General features: G+C 43.8%; 1 protein-coding gene across 1 annotated transcript in view; it reads left to right on the top strand.

Moving 5' to 3' along the window:
• Nucleotides 1–17,826, top strand: part of LARGE1 (LARGE xylosyl- and glucuronyltransferase 1) — a 366,765-nt gene that overhangs the window by 231,934 nt on the left and 117,005 nt on the right. Inside the window, exon 6 of the mRNA XM_053253740.1 lies at nt 12,905–13,009. Within this exon, the coding sequence (XP_053109715.1) occupies nt 12,905–13,009 (105 nt within the window). The remainder of the gene's footprint in view (nt 1–12,904; nt 13,010–17,826) is intronic.

A 17,826-nucleotide genomic window follows, 5' to 3' on the forward strand; every position in this document is an offset into this window, starting at 1 on the left:
CATGCTGTCCCCCAACATCTACATGAAAACACTGGGAGAGATTGGCCAGGGACTTGGACTGAGTTGTCAGCAATATGCAGATGATTCTCAGCTCTGTATCTCCTTGTCACCTGATCCTAGGGAGAGAGTGGGTGTCCTGAATTGGGGGCTGGAGGCAGTGATGGATTGAATCTGGGCAGATGGAGGTTCTGTTGGTCAGTAGGAGAGCCAATCAGGGTGAATGGATTCAACTGGTTCTGGATGGGGTTGCATTCCCCTTGAAAGAGCAGGTACGCACAGCATGGAGGTATTGCTGGACCCAGCTCTGCTTTTGGAAGCTCAGGTGGAGGCGGTGGCCATGGGTGCCTTTGTACAGCTTCAGCTAGTGTGCCAGCTGCATCCTTTTCTCAAGAAGGCAGATCATTTTAAAATGTCTTAAAATGTTTTAAAATTTTAAATTGTTGTAATGTTTTAACTTTTATTATGTCATTTATTTTGTTTTAACTACTGTTTTAAGTTTTTTTGTTGTCATTTATTTTAACTAATGTTTTAGCTTTTTGTTTGCTTGTAAACCGCCCAGAGTCGTGAGTTTTGGGCAGTATAGAAGTGTGTTAAATACATACTTGCATACATACATTAAAATTTGACCAATCTTTCCCATGCCTTAGTCATGTCATGACTGGATTACTGTAACACACTCTACATGGGGCTGCCCTTGAAGAATATTCATGCGGCAGCTAGGATTTTATCCAGAGCTGCCTGCTGGGATTACATTGCATCTGTTTAGCTATATTGGTTCCCAATCTGTTTATGGGTCCAATTCAAGATGCTGGTTTTGACCTTTAAAGCGCTTAACGGTTTGTATCCTGGATAGCTGAGGGACCGCCTGCTTCCAAGGGTTTCTGCCCACTTGATGAGGTCATCGGAAGGGGATGCACTCCCCGTTCTGACAATGAGGGACGCTCGGCTGTCATACACGTGGGACAGGGCCTTCTCAGTTAGTGCCCCCAGATTTTTGAATGCTCTCCCGGTGGGCATCTGCTCCTCAGTCTCCATCACAGTTTTTAGAGATCAAGTGAAATCTTGGCTTTTTACCCAGGCTTTTATATGAATATTGTTTTGTTGCTGCTCCTCTGTATTTTATGGTCATTTTGTTTATGTTTTTAAACTTTTAATTAGATTTGTATTTTTATATTCCATAACTTTTATAGTCTTATATTGTTTTAAATGTTTTGTAAACCGCCGTGAGATTGTTTTAATAAAAGGAGGTTTAAAAATTTAACCAGCAACCAAACCTATCAAGCTAGTACACATAAATAGTTTGAATGCTTTTTTCATTCTCAGAAAAAAACAGTATATCCTTGTCTCTCTTCTCTGCAAGGAGAGAAAGAAACGGACAAAGCTACAGCTGAGGCTGCACAATAGCAGAGTATTTGTGCCTAAGCCCATGTTGTTTGACACTGTGGTGAGATGGGAGGAGAGCTGGTCTTGTGCTAGAAAGCATGAATTGTCCCCTTTGCTAAGCAGGGTCTGCCCTGGTTTACATTTGAATGAGAGACATGTGTGAGCACTATAATATATACCCCTAAGGTGATGGGGCTGCTCTGGGAAGAGCATCTGCGTGCTTGCATGAAGAAGGTTTCAAGTTCCCTCCCTGGCATCTCCAAGATAGGACAAGATTTTTTTTATAGGACAAGATTGTTTTATTGAACCAACAAACTACCAAAGCATACAGTACGTTGCCAAAGCACAATTATATACAAAGTGGTTGTTTGTACATGATATATCTACAAAGATTTACACACAAGGATTTGGAAACACACAAGTTATGAAGTATATGCAGGTAGTACTGTAACTCGGGGGTGGGGGATTACAAGGCACATCAGGTAATCGGGGGGGGGGGGGTTACGTCCGACGTCCATTTCCACAATTTGTCCCATTGCTGTTTAGAAGAGATACTCTTGTCTTTTTGCACATAACCATACAAACTTTTCCAGAAGAGATTTACTGTCTCATCTGCGTGAACCTCTTGGTCACGTCTTCCCTCCCTATTCCTATGCAGGAGCATTGCATAAATGACATACAGGTTTACTAACCTGATTACGAGAAGGGGAACGTTCCAATTCCCTAGTATGGGGGCACCCGTTCCGTCCCGTTTCCTTGAAGGTTTCTTTCTGGGACCTCGAAAGGAGGTTCTATCGCTCAAACCCGAGGTTAGTTCTTCCCAAGTCTGTTTTTCCAAATCAGGCCACTCTAACAGGTTGCTTACTCCCTGCCACACTCTTCTGGCTACCACACACTCTTTTAAGAAATGTGAGTGGGTTTCCCTGAATGTTTTGCCTAGTTCACTAGCTTTCTGTTTGCAGGTGATTTTAGGGCACTCTTGCTGGTCCTCTGGGAGCCATGGCTTAGCCGCATTAAGTGGTAGTACTTGATGGTATAAGCGCCACCTTGTTTCCCATAAATGGAAAGGGACTTTTTTCTCTTTAAAGAGAGCGATAGGGTGATCGGGCTGCAACAAGTACTGTGAAGTGCGGTGTTTGTAGCGTTTACGTTCTAAATCAGGTTTTAAGAAACCCACTTCTAGAATCTCTCCATAAATTGTTTTCCTTAGCTGCTTAACTGAGGAGGATCCTTTAAATAGATCTGGTTCAACCTTCCATTTTTACAGTGTGAATAACAAATCTCTCAAGTAGTCTGGGTGTTCTCTTTTTAATACTTGTGTGATATTGCCATTGAAAGATCCTTCCCCCCACCATGCTATGCCCCATGCTGACTTGCGCCAACGCAGAGCAAAAAGTGAGACCCAGGTTTTTTGCAGGAGGTTGGACATATCATGGACATTCACAAAAAACCAGTTTCCAAAATTGTAGGACATGAATTCAGTTACAAAATAGGGTTGCAGGGGCTGAGAGAGATTCCTGCCTGCAACCTTACAGAAGCCGCTGCTAATCTGTGGAGACAATACTGAGCGAGATGGATCAATGGTCTAACTCAGTATAAGGCAACGTCCTATGTTCCTATGTCATGTGCTAAGCATTGCTCTGCTGGAAAAGAAGAAGAGGTGCACTGTGTTGCATGCCTTTGCTCTCTTTTGGCAAAAGAACTCAGCCATGAAGTGGTATTAACTGGTAGCACCATGCAGTACCAACCCAGGTTTTTGCAGAAGTGGATGATTTGACTTCATCAGCTGTAGACCGTGTGCACGCGCCGCAGTGGCTTTCTTTTCTGCTCCCAAAGCCGCATGCAGCACGGAAGATAACAGGCTTTCAGTCATTTTCCTCCTCTTGATGTTTTCAGGAATGCTGCAATCTTCCGCTCACTCTCTGTCCTGAATTCTCTGGGAGAAATAATTCACTAGACCTAGATGGATTGCCTGGAAAAAGCTCCGAGCTTAGTTTTAGGTCAGCTGTGTTTTTAGTTCCACTTTCTAAATGCAGGACTCTCTCTAATCATTGTTGTTGCACCTCAGGAGGAAGGCTTAGCAGGAGTGGAAATTATCACAGGGTGGCTTCCTCCGAGTTGTTTACAGCCTTTCAATCCCATACTAATTCTATCATGCAAAGTATCAAACACGGTTTGTGCCTCTGAATCTGGAGAGTGGCTTTACTATCAGAGACATTTAGTAATACTGCAGAGGAAATTGCCCGTTTCTGTTCCAATTTCTTCCCCCTCCCCATCCCTTCCTTTATGCATTTACAGAAGGTGGATTCTGTGAATTGCATTCTGAAATTCACAGAAAACCGTATCATTTTGTTCCCCCATCAAAATGAGATCCTTTCACTGACTAACAGATCAAATCCTAGCTTTTTACACAATGAGTATATATAAATATATTATCTTAAGGATTTGCCTACGAATCAACTTCAAGTCCTTGTCTGTTCAAGTCCTTGTCTGCTAACTGAGTAAAGATGCACCTTTTAAAAGTGGTGATTCTCTTTATTGAGCAAGGGCAGAGCAACTGGCCCTATCCAGCCCCAGCACAGCATCCCTCCAGTGGCTGTTGCTGGTGTCTTTCTTACATTTCTTTTTAGATTGTGAGTCCCTCGGGGACTGGGATCCATCTTTATTTATTTTTATTTCTCTTTGTAAACTGCTTTGGGAACTTTTGTTGAAAAGCAGTATATAAATATCCGTTGTTGTTGTTGTTGTTGTTGTTCAGGCACCACTTTTATAACCTTCTATTTCTCCCAGAGTCCATATTCCAGAGACCAACATAGATCTGAATTTGGAGCCAGATTAAAAGGAAGTAATGTGCTGTCAAAAGCACATTACTATTAAGCACATTACAGAATATTTATAAATCAATTTAAACAAATTAATATACATTTTCATATGTATTCATCCCAAAACACTGGAACCCAATTCCTCAAAAGAGGGAAGCCATATTATTCATGAAGGTAGAAACAAGCCCGTATAGCAGGAGGTGTCTCACAAACTGCTGTCACCCACAGGATGGATGGAGCAGCAGTTCTCAGACCTCGTGCTCTCCCTGGTTCCTGTGGTGTGGATGCTTTGGCTGGATTAGTGTTCCTTGAGAGCAGAAGACAGCCATTCTCTTCTCCTTTCAGCTTCTCAGTCTTTGCCCTTTTTCTTATCATCTTGTCTCAGCCCCTTCTAATCTAATTTCTCTTCAAGATGTCCTCCTTTTCCTCACAGAGGCATCTCTCTTAGAATATTGGTTCATTATAAAAACTGGGATGAGATATTTTCATAAATACATTGTTGCTGAAAGCACCCGTGCAAGCCCCTTCCTCACACTGACACACTCTGAAGCCCTTCCCGTTACTGTCTACAGTTTCAGCATTTGTCCATAGAGAAAAATGTTGTACTTGTGGTCAGATTCTTCCTATGAGTGGAACACCAGGATGCTCCCGTGTTCTCCTCATGCTTGCATGAGGGCATGGCTAGCCAGCATATTCTCTGCTATACACAAGTACATCATCCCACTTTTGATAACACCAGAACAGGGCTAAGATCTCTCTCATATGTCAGCCTTTCAGGTCCAAATAATGCAAGTCACTCCCATCCAGCATGGGGCATACACACAAGGTTACACGGTTGATTACTTCCTCATATTATTCATAGTAATTGAGGTGTGAAAAAGTGAAAGTGGGGTCATGAGAGTTGTTTAATTGAAAAAAATCTCATTTGCTATGATAGAATGAGAATTCACACCTCAGAAAAAACTTCTGAGGTGTGAATTCTCATTCTATCATAGCAAATGAGATTTTTTTCAATTAGACAACTCTCATGACCCCACTTTCACTTTTTCACACTTACTATGAATATGAGGAAGTAATCAATTTAGCACACTTCACCTTATGAAGACAAACCTCATAAATTCACCAAAATTCACCCCTCTGCCCAATCACTCTGAAATTGGGGATGGGTGGTAGCCTCCATCCATTAGGCACTATCTACCAGCCCACCCCACTCCTTTGGGGCAGATCCACTTACTGCCCCCAATCTGCCCCAAAGACACCCAAACTTCAAATATTCCCCAAAAATCAGCCCTCTGCTCAATCCCCCTGAAATTGGGGTGGTAGCCTGCACCCATTAGGCACTACCACCCCACCCCACTCTTTTGGGGCAGATCCACTTTCTGCCCCCAAACTGCCCCAAAGTCACTAAAACTTCAAAAATTCTCAAAAAATCAGCCCTTTGTCCAATCCCCCTGAAATTGGGTTGGTAGCCTCCACCCATTAGGCACTACCACCCCACCCCACTATTCTGCCCCAGGCCCCACTTTCTGCCCCAATCTGCCCCAAAGACATGAAAATTTCAGAAATTTCCCAAAAATCAGCCCTTTGCCCAATCCCCCTGAAATTGGGGTGGTAGCCTGCACCCATTAGGCACTACCACCCCACCCCACTCCTTTTGCCCAGATCCCATGCTATGCCCCCGAACTGCCCCAAAGACACCAAAACTTCAAATATTCCCAAAAAATCAGCCCTTTGCCCAATCCCCCTGAAATTGGGGTGGTAGACTCCACCCATTGGGCACTACCACCCCACCCCAAAATTTTGCCCCTGGGCCCCTTTTTACCCACTGAATCAATTCGGATTCGGATTCAGATTAAATCCGAATCCGAACCGAATCAAGGGTGATTCGGGTGACCCAGATTCGGGCACAAAACAGAACAGGGGTTATTCGGTTCGGGTCCGAGCCGAATCACCCGAAAACCCGAATTGCACACCCCTAGTCCTGGCCCCCAGAAATCCCATAATGTACCACATAAGTGTGCAGGGCATTGTGGGAAATACACACACACACACACACTGCTGCCTTGATGGGCGGGTGCCCATCACTGTTGCAGTGTCTGCTGACACACAGCTACTACTACTACTAATATTTATATACTGCTCTTCAACCAAAGTTATCAAAGCAATTTTAAATAATACATAAATAAGATGGTCCCCTGTCCCCAAAGGGCTCACAAAATAAAACAGAAACATAAGGCAGGCAACAGCCACTGGATGGAGGGATACTGTGCTGGGGTTGGATAGGGCCAGTTGCTCCCCCCCCCCTTCTAAATGTAAGAGAATCGCCACTTTAAAAAGGTGTCTCTCTGTTCAGTTAGCAGGGGTGGTTCTCTTTGCTCAAAAGGTATCTCTTTGCTCAGGTAAATAGGGTTAAGGGAGTACTCGCTCCCGTAACCTCATTTAAGAGGCAGGCTCCCTAGGTGGGTTTGCTGCTGAGGTGCTGCTGGGAGCCACATGCCTCCCGGTGCCTCTCACGGTCTTGGCTGCCTTAGCACAGTCCTGGTTGCTCATGAGAACAGCCTCATAATGGGAAACCACAGTTAGCACAAACTATGGTTTGCACACCAGCTTCAAATCATCTTTCACTTCCTGACTTATTGGCCCCAAACAAACCAGACTTTGTGAGATGATTCAGTTTCAGACACCATGCAAAATGATGTTTAGCTAAACTAACTATGGATTTCCGTTGTGTCTGAATTCAATCAATGTGATCTGAACCAATACAGGGCTCTTCATCAGGATGCTTGCATTCAATATGCTGGAAGACTTTTTTCCTTCTCAAGAGGTCAACAGTTCATATTAACAAGAGAGAGAATAGGTCAGTGATGTTGCTGAGCTACAACTCCCATCAGCCCCAGCTACAGTTTATTGTGGCTGGGGATGATGGGAGCTGTAGCGTATCAACATCTGGAGGCTCCCAGTTTGGGAACCACTGGAATAGATGTTGACCTAAAGGAGGAGGGGAAAGAACACCAATAAAATGACAGTATGCAATTATATATTTCCATTCCAATCTGTTAGTATTCTTTTATGAATGGACTAAAGTATACAAATAACTTATCTATTTTTTTTTTAAATGGATGTGGACTCCTTAGTGAAAAACACAAATCCATTAACAAACAACAAGGTTTGTGCATTATCTGTTTTGAATCAGTCTTTGACCTCTGTGACTTGAATTTGGGACGGTGTAATGAAAGAAGACTGGTGATCTGCAGAGAAGGCATTCAATACTTTCATCTTGCAAATGGGATTCTCACATTTTCTTTTGATGTGAGATATACCTTCCTGAGCAGAATTTCTAGACTGTTGAGTTGTGAAATGCACTGCTGGACAATAGGCAGGATCAGTTTGTTCTTATCACCTATAATAGTTTATTCCACCCAAGCCATGCTCTAACATTGCCAGCTGGGGCAATTAGGACTTTATTCTGTTGTATTTACTCCACATGATCTGGAATAGATAGTGTCCATAAAAGGAGACAAGGCTTACAGTCCTGTGGCAATGAGTGAATTTTCTGGACTCGTGCTACTTTTTATTACTTAGATCTCTACTAAGCCCAATGCTAGTGCTTTCTTTTCCTTCTCTGCCCTGCTATATATGTTTTCCCAAACCGAAGACAGAAAACAGAAACAATACACACAAACTCAAAGCGTCACCAGAGTCATAGCAAATATTTATTTGAACTATGTAATGTGAAAACCAGAAGGGAATAAGTGGAATATGGTAGAATATGCTAGAAAAATAGAATGTATGTTATAGAACAGCCTGTGCCAGAATACTGTAATTCAAATTATGGTAAAATATACTAATATTAGTCTTACATATTCCATTGTCTGTGTTTTATGATGTCAAAAAATAAAGTTGAAAAAACACAGAAAATAAAAAGGGGAAGCAGGATAGGAATGTGCAAACAGACTCAATTCGAACCATGGTTCAAATCGAACCAGCCAGGTTTGGGCAGTCTGTGTTCAAACCGGATTGGGACCAGGTCTAATAACTGGCTCACAGGCCATTTGGGGGGTATACATGTAAAGGGGAATCTGGCGAGGATTCTCCTTTACAAGCAAAGGGGGATTCGTTATAGTAATGCAGGTGGGTTGAGCAAAAGGGTACTTTCTACTTTTATTTTTTTCCGGTCCATTATGTTGGACTATACTATAGGGAATAGTATAGTTATGTTGAATTTGCTGGAGGGAATCACCCTTTACTTGTAAAGGTGAATCCTTGCCAGATTCCCCTTTACAATTATACCCCCTAAGCCAGCCCATGAACCAGTTTGGCCAAGCCCAAGACCAGGCTGGGTCAGTTAGAATCCAGTTCAGAAACAAGCCAAACCAGCCTGGTAAACTGCCCAGAGTTGGAAGTATGTTGCAGTCTACAAAGTTGAAAAATAAATAAATAAATACCAGAAGCTGAGGACCAACCAGACAAAATGGGCATACCCCACTTGTGAATGTCCAGAATCATTTGGCTGGAGAAACAAAACACTGGGATTCACAGACCTTATTTGGCTTGTTTATACAGCCATCCATTATTTCTATAGACATTTATTTATATTGCCATCTATGTACAAGGGGCTTTCCAACAAGAATAAGACAAGTCAGTACTACACTTAATCTAAAAATAGACACAAGGGAGACAACAGAGGAAGGAGTCCATTCCTTAACTATCAACAGCTGAAGTGGACTGACGTGGAGGGGGTGATGAATTAATAAAGTAGTTGAAGTATGGCACATGCCATAGGTATAATGCATCATCTTTATATCTCTCTCTCTAAGGAGTACCTGTCACTAATCCTATGTGTGGTCACTCTCGCGAGAGTTCGCAAGCAGCTGCCAATTAGTGATGGGGATGGGAAGAAAGAAATTGCTGACCAGGAGAATGGCCAAGCAGGTGGGGAAAAGAAATGGCGGCCAGGCAAGCCGGCCACCAGCTGGGAGAAGGAGGAGAAGCGGTGGCCAGGACAGTTGGCCACCGAGGAAGAACGAACTGGGGTGGGGAGGGCCAAATGGGGCTGAAGGGTGGGAGAGAATGAAATGAAGAAGGAGGGAGAGACAGGGAGAAATAGGAGCACAGATGCTGCACCGGGCAGGGAGAAGTGGTAGCCAGGTCAGCTGGCTGGCTGCCAGACAGGTAGGAGAAGCGGCCGCAAGGCCAGCCGCCCACCAAAGGAGAATGAACTGGGGCTGGGGGAGGAGAACGAAATAGGACTGAAGGGTGGGGAGAGAACAAAATGAAGATGGGGGAGAGAGACAGGGAGAAGTAGGGGCACAGATGCTCTGTGCCAGATCAGCTAGTAAACTTTATTTATTTATTTATTTTATTTAACATATTTTTATACCGCCCAAAACTCACATGCACCACAACAGCTGTCTCTTCCCCAGCACTGGTTCCCATGTGGTGTCCCACCTAGAAACACATAAAGGGCAAGATCTCCTTGGCTTCAGTAGTAGAACTGCCTCATGTGCCATCAGTCCATTATAGCTGCAGAATATACAGCACACTTGATAGCATGAACCCATTTATTTGACCTTCAAGATCAAAAAGTAATGCCATACTTGCAGTAGACTCTAAAATAAGCTTCCCATTTAACGCATGATGTTGGCAAAAAAAAAAAAGGAAAGGAAGAAACAGTTCAATTAAAGATAAAATATTAATCCCACACTTATTAAGAGTCTGGGATGCTTATGGAAATAAATTAAGTCCAGGCATTTCACCCCTGTTGTCAATTATTTACCATGCTGAGTTTAAGACAGCAAAATCAATGGGATACTTCTTTGGGGGAACAACATAGCTTAAAAAGACTGTGACGTTATAATAAAAAACCGTATGATTCCACTCTCTGAAGTAATGGAACAAACTGTTGGAGATCCTTCCAAAGTTCATTATTTACAAATTAAACCCTTTGCTTGTAATCAATGCTTAATTTTTCAAAAAGGGGGATTAAAGCATTAACCAGTTATGGTTTTGCTGAACCTATACAATATACATTGTAATTATCCAAGATATATACATTATTTCCAGATTTGGAAATTGAGGGCGGCAAAGTAAAAAATAAGAAGGGAAAGAAAATGTAATGTTGTTTTCTTTTTGTGACCCTTCTGATTATTGTGACCCTTCGGATTATTGTGACCCTATCGGATTGTGACCCTTCTGATTATGCAAGTTTTAGGGTGGGGGGGATTGAAAATCCATGATGCTGTAGGCCAGCACAGTATGTCAAAGTTTATTAATTAATCACATTTGTATCCTACTTTTATTTCATGGAGCTCATGGCAAAGTATGTGAACTTATCCTATTTTATCCTCACAATAAACATGTGAGGTAAGTATTAAGCCCGTGATATCCAGACTAGCACTGCACTGGTGCAGCAGTGCTGAGTTCCAGACTAACGGTGCATTGTTGCACAAGTGGGGAAAGTGGTGTTTTTAAAATGATCTCCCCTTCTCTCTGAAGCTCACTGTACACACAAAAATATGTCCCTGAGGGTCACATAGCCCTCAGGGACATATTTTCATGATGCGCTGTGAGCTTTAGAAGGAAGGAGAGATCGGTTTTTTTAATTTTAAAAAAACCCTCCTCCCCACTCATGCAATGATGCACTGTTAATCTAGAACTCAGCACTGCTAGCATAGGACTTGCCTGTCTGTCAACCAGTGTCTTCCCCAAGGCGGGATGAGTCAATACCTTTGTCACACTCATGGTGGAATTGTGTGTATATGTGCATGTGATAACATTTTATTAAATATGATGTACGTACACATGACCAAAACTGCAGGAGGGGCAGAGGGCTAGCAGAGAGGCAGGCAGTTGCCTGCCTCGTTACAAACAATCGCTCTTGGTCTGCAGGCTCTGCCGCTCACCCAGCATGTGATTGGTGCTGGTTTCAGTAGCAGAGTAGGGAGCCAGAGGAGGAAGTCCTCTGTCAGCCCTCAATGTACCATGCCAAGAGCGCAGTCCATTGAGGGATCCTCCCTCAGCTGGGTGCTCTTGCCACCTGGCTCTCACACACAGCCCGAAGCCTAAGATTAAGGGCACACTTGCACCCTTAAACCGAGGTTAAAGCCTGGGGTAAATTCCCAGGCTTGGGGCCGAGGCAGCTCCAGGATCGGGCTCAATCCCAGCGATGCACACGGGCAGCCGAGCTTAGGCTGGGCTGCCCAAGCCTGGGTTTGGATGCCTGTGTCAATAGCCTCATGACCTTACTGGAAGGATGTTACGAAGATGTTGAGTAATATTGCTGGATGTTATTTTGCTCAAATATTTTAAAGGTTTTGTAAAATCAAAAGATCAACATTTCGTCTGGGGGCAAAAATAATGTCAAAGTAAATCAGTTCATAAACATAAAGGATTAGTTTGTTGGAGTGTAGGATGCAGTAGAATTAAACAAGTTTCTGTTCTACTTTCTTTATGCAAGAAGGATAAGGTTCCTGGATGTTATCTGAAGAGGCACAGAGACTGCTGGAATCTTATTTATATATGTATAAACCAATTTCCAACATTGACCAAGAAACAAAATCCAGAAAGGATCCCAGTTTGGAGCAGCCTTCAATCTCAGTGGCTGATGTGAGCCATACTTGAGTGGTAGAGGACCACTTGCAGGTGGTCCTTTGCATGCAGGTGGTCCCACATTCAGATCCACAGCATCGCTGATCTCAATGAACAGGGATGGGAAAGGCCTCTGACTGAGAACCTGGAGAGTCACTACTAGTCACAGACGAGAATCCCAGGCTAGATGGACCAATGGTCCAACATATAAAGACAACTTCATATGTTCATGTGGGTGACTGGAAGACACCAGGGAAAGGAAATAGGTTCAGACCCCACTTCAATGATGCACGTCAGTGCACCCAATCACTTTTCATATTATAATTCCAGGGAGCAAAACCTGCTCTCCACCCCTAAGAGTGGATGGCATAACCCTCACTGACAAGGATCTTGCAGTGGATGGTACGTGTGCACATGCACCTAGGAGCTATACATACATGCCCCTGATCCACACCATAATGGTGGTCATTTTGCTATTTGTATTTATAAACACCAGAGTTTCTCTTCTGCCATTCATGAAGGATCTAGAATATGATAGAATGGTCAGGGAGCTGTGTGCCCTGAGCACAAGGAAAGAACTGCCTCACATCTTACCTACCAATTCCTTTTCTTTGCCTCCACTGGAGATGGATTGTCTAGCATTTCACTTTTTGGAAGGGGAATGAATGTAATGATGAATGTAATGTACAGAACAGCCTTTCCTCTCATGGACTATTCCTTCTCTCTGCCTTGCTGCCTTGGACTGTTTCGAGGCATGTGAGGGCCAGCTAAGAAATGGAAGGAAAAGTAAGATGGAGTACTTGAAATAATGGAGAGCGACAGGGGTTCCTCTTAGAGGGGGGGATATTCACTCCAACATAATGAAATTGGGGCGGGGGGGTTTCTTCCTTCTAGATTTGCCACTTAGCAAATGTCAACAGAACGTGTGTGCTTGGCAGATGTCAGCAAGGTGTCATCCCAATTTTGATTATTTGGTACTTTCCTGATTTTAACCAGGTGGTTGGAGAAGAAAATGATGCAACTCATGCTGTGTTTTCTTGTGACATTTCAGTCTGACATGTGTGTGCCCACCAGTCTTTTGTCTAAGAAACTGTTTGGTTTTTGCTTTCTAGGCCAGCAGGTTCTTGGCTTGGTGGAGAACCAGAGTGACTGGTACCTGGGAAACCTCTGGAAGAACCATCGTCCATGGCCAGCTCTTGGGAGGGGTTACAACACAGGTAGGTCAAGTAGCACCATGGACCTAATTGTGGAATTTATTTCTGTTACCTGTCATTGTGACAGAAGACAGTGAAAGGAGAAGGGAAAGCCTCCAAGGCCCTGTTAGTGGGAGGACAGGATCTCCCACATCTCCTACCACTGATAGATTATCTGGAGGGGAGCTGCATCTTTGCTCCCATTGATTCTTCCAGGGTACATGCACTGAAAGACTAGTATGGCCACACACTGCCAAGTGAGAGTGTACCATTTACATATGATGTGAAGGACAACTGTCATCATCTCTGGCACTCCCTTCCTAACTATTTGATTCCAACATAGAGGTGTAGAGAGAAGGAGAGCTTGAGCAGCAATTACTCGCTCAATTTTTGCAGGGTGAGGATACTTTTGCGGGGGAGAAAAATATGTTTGGGGATTGACATTATGGGTTATTAGGATTGGTGGAGCAGGGGGAGAGATGAGTAAAATGGGCGGGGAACTCCTCAAATGCTGTAACCCTGCTCCAGTGTGTACTTATTCCAAAATAAATCATTTAGTCGATCTTCACTATTTATTTTAGTGCATTTTGATAGGAGGTTTTTTGTACCTTCAGTTACTGAAAGAGGTTCATCTGGGGGAAGGTGTCCAACAAAACACTGTAGAAAATTCTAAGGATGTAGTATCAAAACTTTAATCCCTAGGTTTGAAGATTCCAATCAAATTTGAAATATTGATCCCTAAAACAAGAGTTCAACAGTCAGTTTATATTGTGCGAATGTTTTTTCTTCCCCATCTAAAACTGGGGTGGGGCAGTGGTGTTCTCAATTCTGTTGTATCAACAGTTCAGCTATAAGAGAAGGACTGTGTGTCTGCTACATTTTGCTAAAAGATTGATTGATTTGCATAAACACAGGACATATTTTTAATAATGTGGGACTTAGAAAATACCTGCCTTAAATTTAAATGTGTTAAGTGATCAGATACCTCCCTGAGCCCCTTCATCATCTGCAAGATGAAATGAAGTTTCTCTTCTGCTTTAGAGCAGTACAGTGCTCTGTCCATTCTGCAAGGATGTCTAGACAGGTGTTTTTAGAACCTACCCCACAATTGTGGAACTAGCCTTTCCTTGCAGACAAGCCAAAGCTTTATTGTCCCACAGCCACCAGCACAGCACTGCAAAATACACTGGAAGCAAGACCTGGGAGAAAGGGCCACAACTTTATTGATAAATTCAAATTGAATTTTGCTGCTGGAAAAATCCAGCCCAGGCAGTGCAGGACTAACCTTGGCCAAGGTTGGACAACATAGCCCTTCCCCAGCCAGATGGGTGACACATCCTGGTTTAGAACCTAGCATCACATCAATGGTGATACCTGTCCCTCATGGCCAACTCAAAGGGTCAGGGCCCTTTCGAGGACTTCACGCCCCCAAGCCGCACAGCCTTTGAAGTTGTGAAGTCCTCGAAGCAGGTGAGAGTGTGAAATGTAGCCCCTGAGCCATGAAGACTCTAAGGACAGATTACACATATTTAAATAGCCCCAGGATGTTTACTGGTATAAACCCCCAACTTCTGCTGAACGCCACCCCCACCCTGACCTGCCCCTGCCCATTGTGACCTAGCTAGCTAATTTACAAGGGTTACAGAACAAAGTAGGCAAAAAACACCCCACACAAGGTGAAGTGCAAAAATTTTTACTCGGCTCCAAAACGACTACCAGCCAGAGCTTGTTCTGTAACCAAGGAGGGAGGGAGGGTAAGTTTGCCAAAGCTGGACTGACTCTGGGAGGGAGCGTGCTTGGCTAACAGCCCCTGCAGCTCCACCCCCTCCCAGAAAGACCCAATCATAGGTTGCCCCCATGCTGCTTGCTCCAGGGAGTGGAACAAAGCAGTTCCCCACTCCAGCATGAGGCCATTTGGTGGCCTCATTTTTCCTCTCATCTTTTGCAGTCACTGTAAGGCCATTCTGCTTATAGCAGGATCTAAAATGATGTGATGACTAGAATGCTGAACTTAGAAGGGGGAGCCCAAGGATCAAATCCCTGCTCAGTCTTGGACCAATCATTATCCCTCATCCTAACCTATCACATGACATTGTTGTGAGGATAAAATAGGGGACCACGTATGGTGCCTTGAGTTCCTTTGAGGAAGGTGGGATGAATATGTAATAATAATCCAGTATTCATCCGTTTCATGCTGGTTTTTAATGGCTGCCATCCTGACAACTGTTGTGCTATCACATTGCACGGGCAAGTTCCACTAAGTCTGGAGCTTGTATTCCAGACTCGTTTTGCCCTACTGCAAGCGTACTTGGACTTGTGCAACTTGCAACATGTCTCATCTGTGTTAAAGTGAACTTTTGCCCAAGAGCGCCATAGCCCCTGCAAATCCCAGATTTTTAGCTAACACAACTATGTGAGCTTCTTAAACTAGGAAAGCTTTGTTAATTATGCAAGCACCCATAGAATTATCAGCCAAAGTGTTTCTCTTGTTTAAATTATGCCCTTAGCATGAAACAATGAGCCCTTTCTCGTGATCAGAGAAAGGGCTCTGAAGGAGTGAGGGGAGGAAGCCACGAAATGCTTACCTCCCCCTCAGACTATCATCCCTCCATTGGTGACCAATCGGATCACTTGCCCAGACAGTTCCCGGCTCCTGGGAACTTCCATAATGTGCAAGTGCGTGGTGCATCATGGGGAGCCTTCTGACACAGGCCGGGAGGCTACTTTTGTGTAGGTGCCATGCTAAGCCTTGCAGCACTGACACACGGTCATTTAGCCTACTTTCTGGGCACCCTCACACCCAAAACCAGGGCTAAGCAGTGGGCTCCCTAAGCCGGTTTGCCGCCTCCAGCAGCTCTCAGCAGTACACATGCGCAACCCAAACCAAGCTGGTTTGAGTTGCGCATGTGAATAGCTACAATGTCTTTGTTTAAACCAGGCCTGCACAATTTCAGCCCCCTGAAGATGTTGGACTACAGCTTTCATCATCCCTGACTATTGGCCACTGTGGCCGGGAATGATGGGAGTCGTAATCCAACAACAGTTGGAGGGCCAAAGTTATGCAAATTTACCTAATTTAAATTGTAATTTTGTAGACATGGTAGACCCCTTGAATAGGCTGCCAATCACTCTTTTCACTCAGCTAGGTAGGTTACCTCTTGCTCCTGACACACATATACGTCAAGCTAGAAAGCAAAGGTTTATTTTCTCTCCCAAGGGTCCAACAATCCACAAGCCTCCAAGTATGGTAGATATCATTTTTTCAGGATAGCAAGAGGGTCATAATTGTACTAATAAAATAAAAATCCTGGCTGTCAAATTTCCATCCCTAAAGAGGGAAAAAGCATACTCTCTGTGAATGTATTATACTGGGAGGGACAGGTTTTTCTGCTGATTTGTGTGTGAAGTGTGAGCAAACACCAGGTGCATAAAGAACATACACATGCACATCTAAATCAATTCTGCCTCATGCTTTATGTGGTAGGACAGTGACTTATATTCTATCTGCACCTGTAATAAAAAGGGAGAGCAGATGGGGAAGGCTCCTTTGCTGAAAGGATGTGTTCCTTTTCAATAACCCTGTGCCATCAACTACAATGGAGATCTTGCACCAAAGAAACTTTTGGGTTTACAATTTGAAAACAGATTGACAGTTGTGAAAAGACTGCAATAAGCCACAGTTGTCACAGGCTTTATGTTGCAATAGGAGCACTGGTGGCATTGTGGGCTCTCCTCATTTCCAAGTGCCTCCTTCAGTTTTGCTAAGAATTCTGATCAAAACTGTGTTCTGTACTGCATAGGCTTGAACTCCTGTGATGAGAAGAACTGTCAAGAACGCATGACGCTGTCTTAACATGAGTCAGACAATCAGTCCATCTAGTTCAGGATTGCCTTAACACCAGTGACTCTAGGGCAGAGCTGTGCAACTTTGGCCCTCCTGCAAATGTTGGTCTACAACTCCCATAATCCCTGGCTATTGGCCACGGTGGTTGGGGATTATGGGAGTTGTGGTCCAAAAGCAGCTGGCGGGGGCAAAGTTGAACAGGCCCACTCTAGGGTTTTAGGCAGAGGTCTTTCCCAGCCTGACCTGGAGATTTTAGGGACTGAAATTGGGGCCTTCCACATGCTAACCAGGTGCTCTCCCACTGACCTATAGCCTCTTTCCCAACTGCTGCATTGAGGATGCGCAGTGGGGGTCCCAAATGTACTTTTCTACATGAAATATAAATGCTTTAATAATTGTCACAATCTTTATGGAGACTTAATTTCCCAGTACTGACACATTTTTAAGAATTTATCCAGAAAGAAACTTCCTATGCTCTCAGTTTGGCATGTTGATCCCCAGGTTTTTCCTCCCATCCCACAGGACTAGTGAATAGAATGTGTTTCACTGGTTTATTATAAAATACCATGTACATCTCTTGGGAATCTCAATTGGGCAGTAATGATGAAGTGGTGGGTTGTAGGAGGATTTTGTACCTTCTCAGCAATATGTAGAAAAGAACGAGACAAGAGATGAACAGTTGAGCTGCAGCTCATTGCAATTCACCTTCTTCTGGTTGTGTGACATTGTGTCCTCAGTTGTGTAGGTTGACCAGGGGTGGGTGGATATACTAGTTTGGAGTAAAGCATTTGTACTCGAATGGCTTTTGGTTCCTTCCATTCTTGTAATTGTGTTTTCCTGTATAAAATGCTCAGTATCTGAATATGGGATTGGTGGATCCCCTTCTTCTCATTTCTGGACTAGCCAGTTACACTGCAAACCATCTTCTTCCAACAGTAGACGAGCAGGCATGCAGCTTCCTCCATCATGCACATAACAAATGCTTAATTACAAAACT

This window comes from Hemicordylus capensis, chromosome 5 (genome assembly GCF_027244095.1).
Source record: "Hemicordylus capensis ecotype Gifberg chromosome 5, rHemCap1.1.pri, whole genome shotgun sequence".
In the NCBI taxonomy this organism is placed as follows: Eukaryota; Metazoa; Chordata; class Lepidosauria; order Squamata; family Cordylidae; genus Hemicordylus; species Hemicordylus capensis.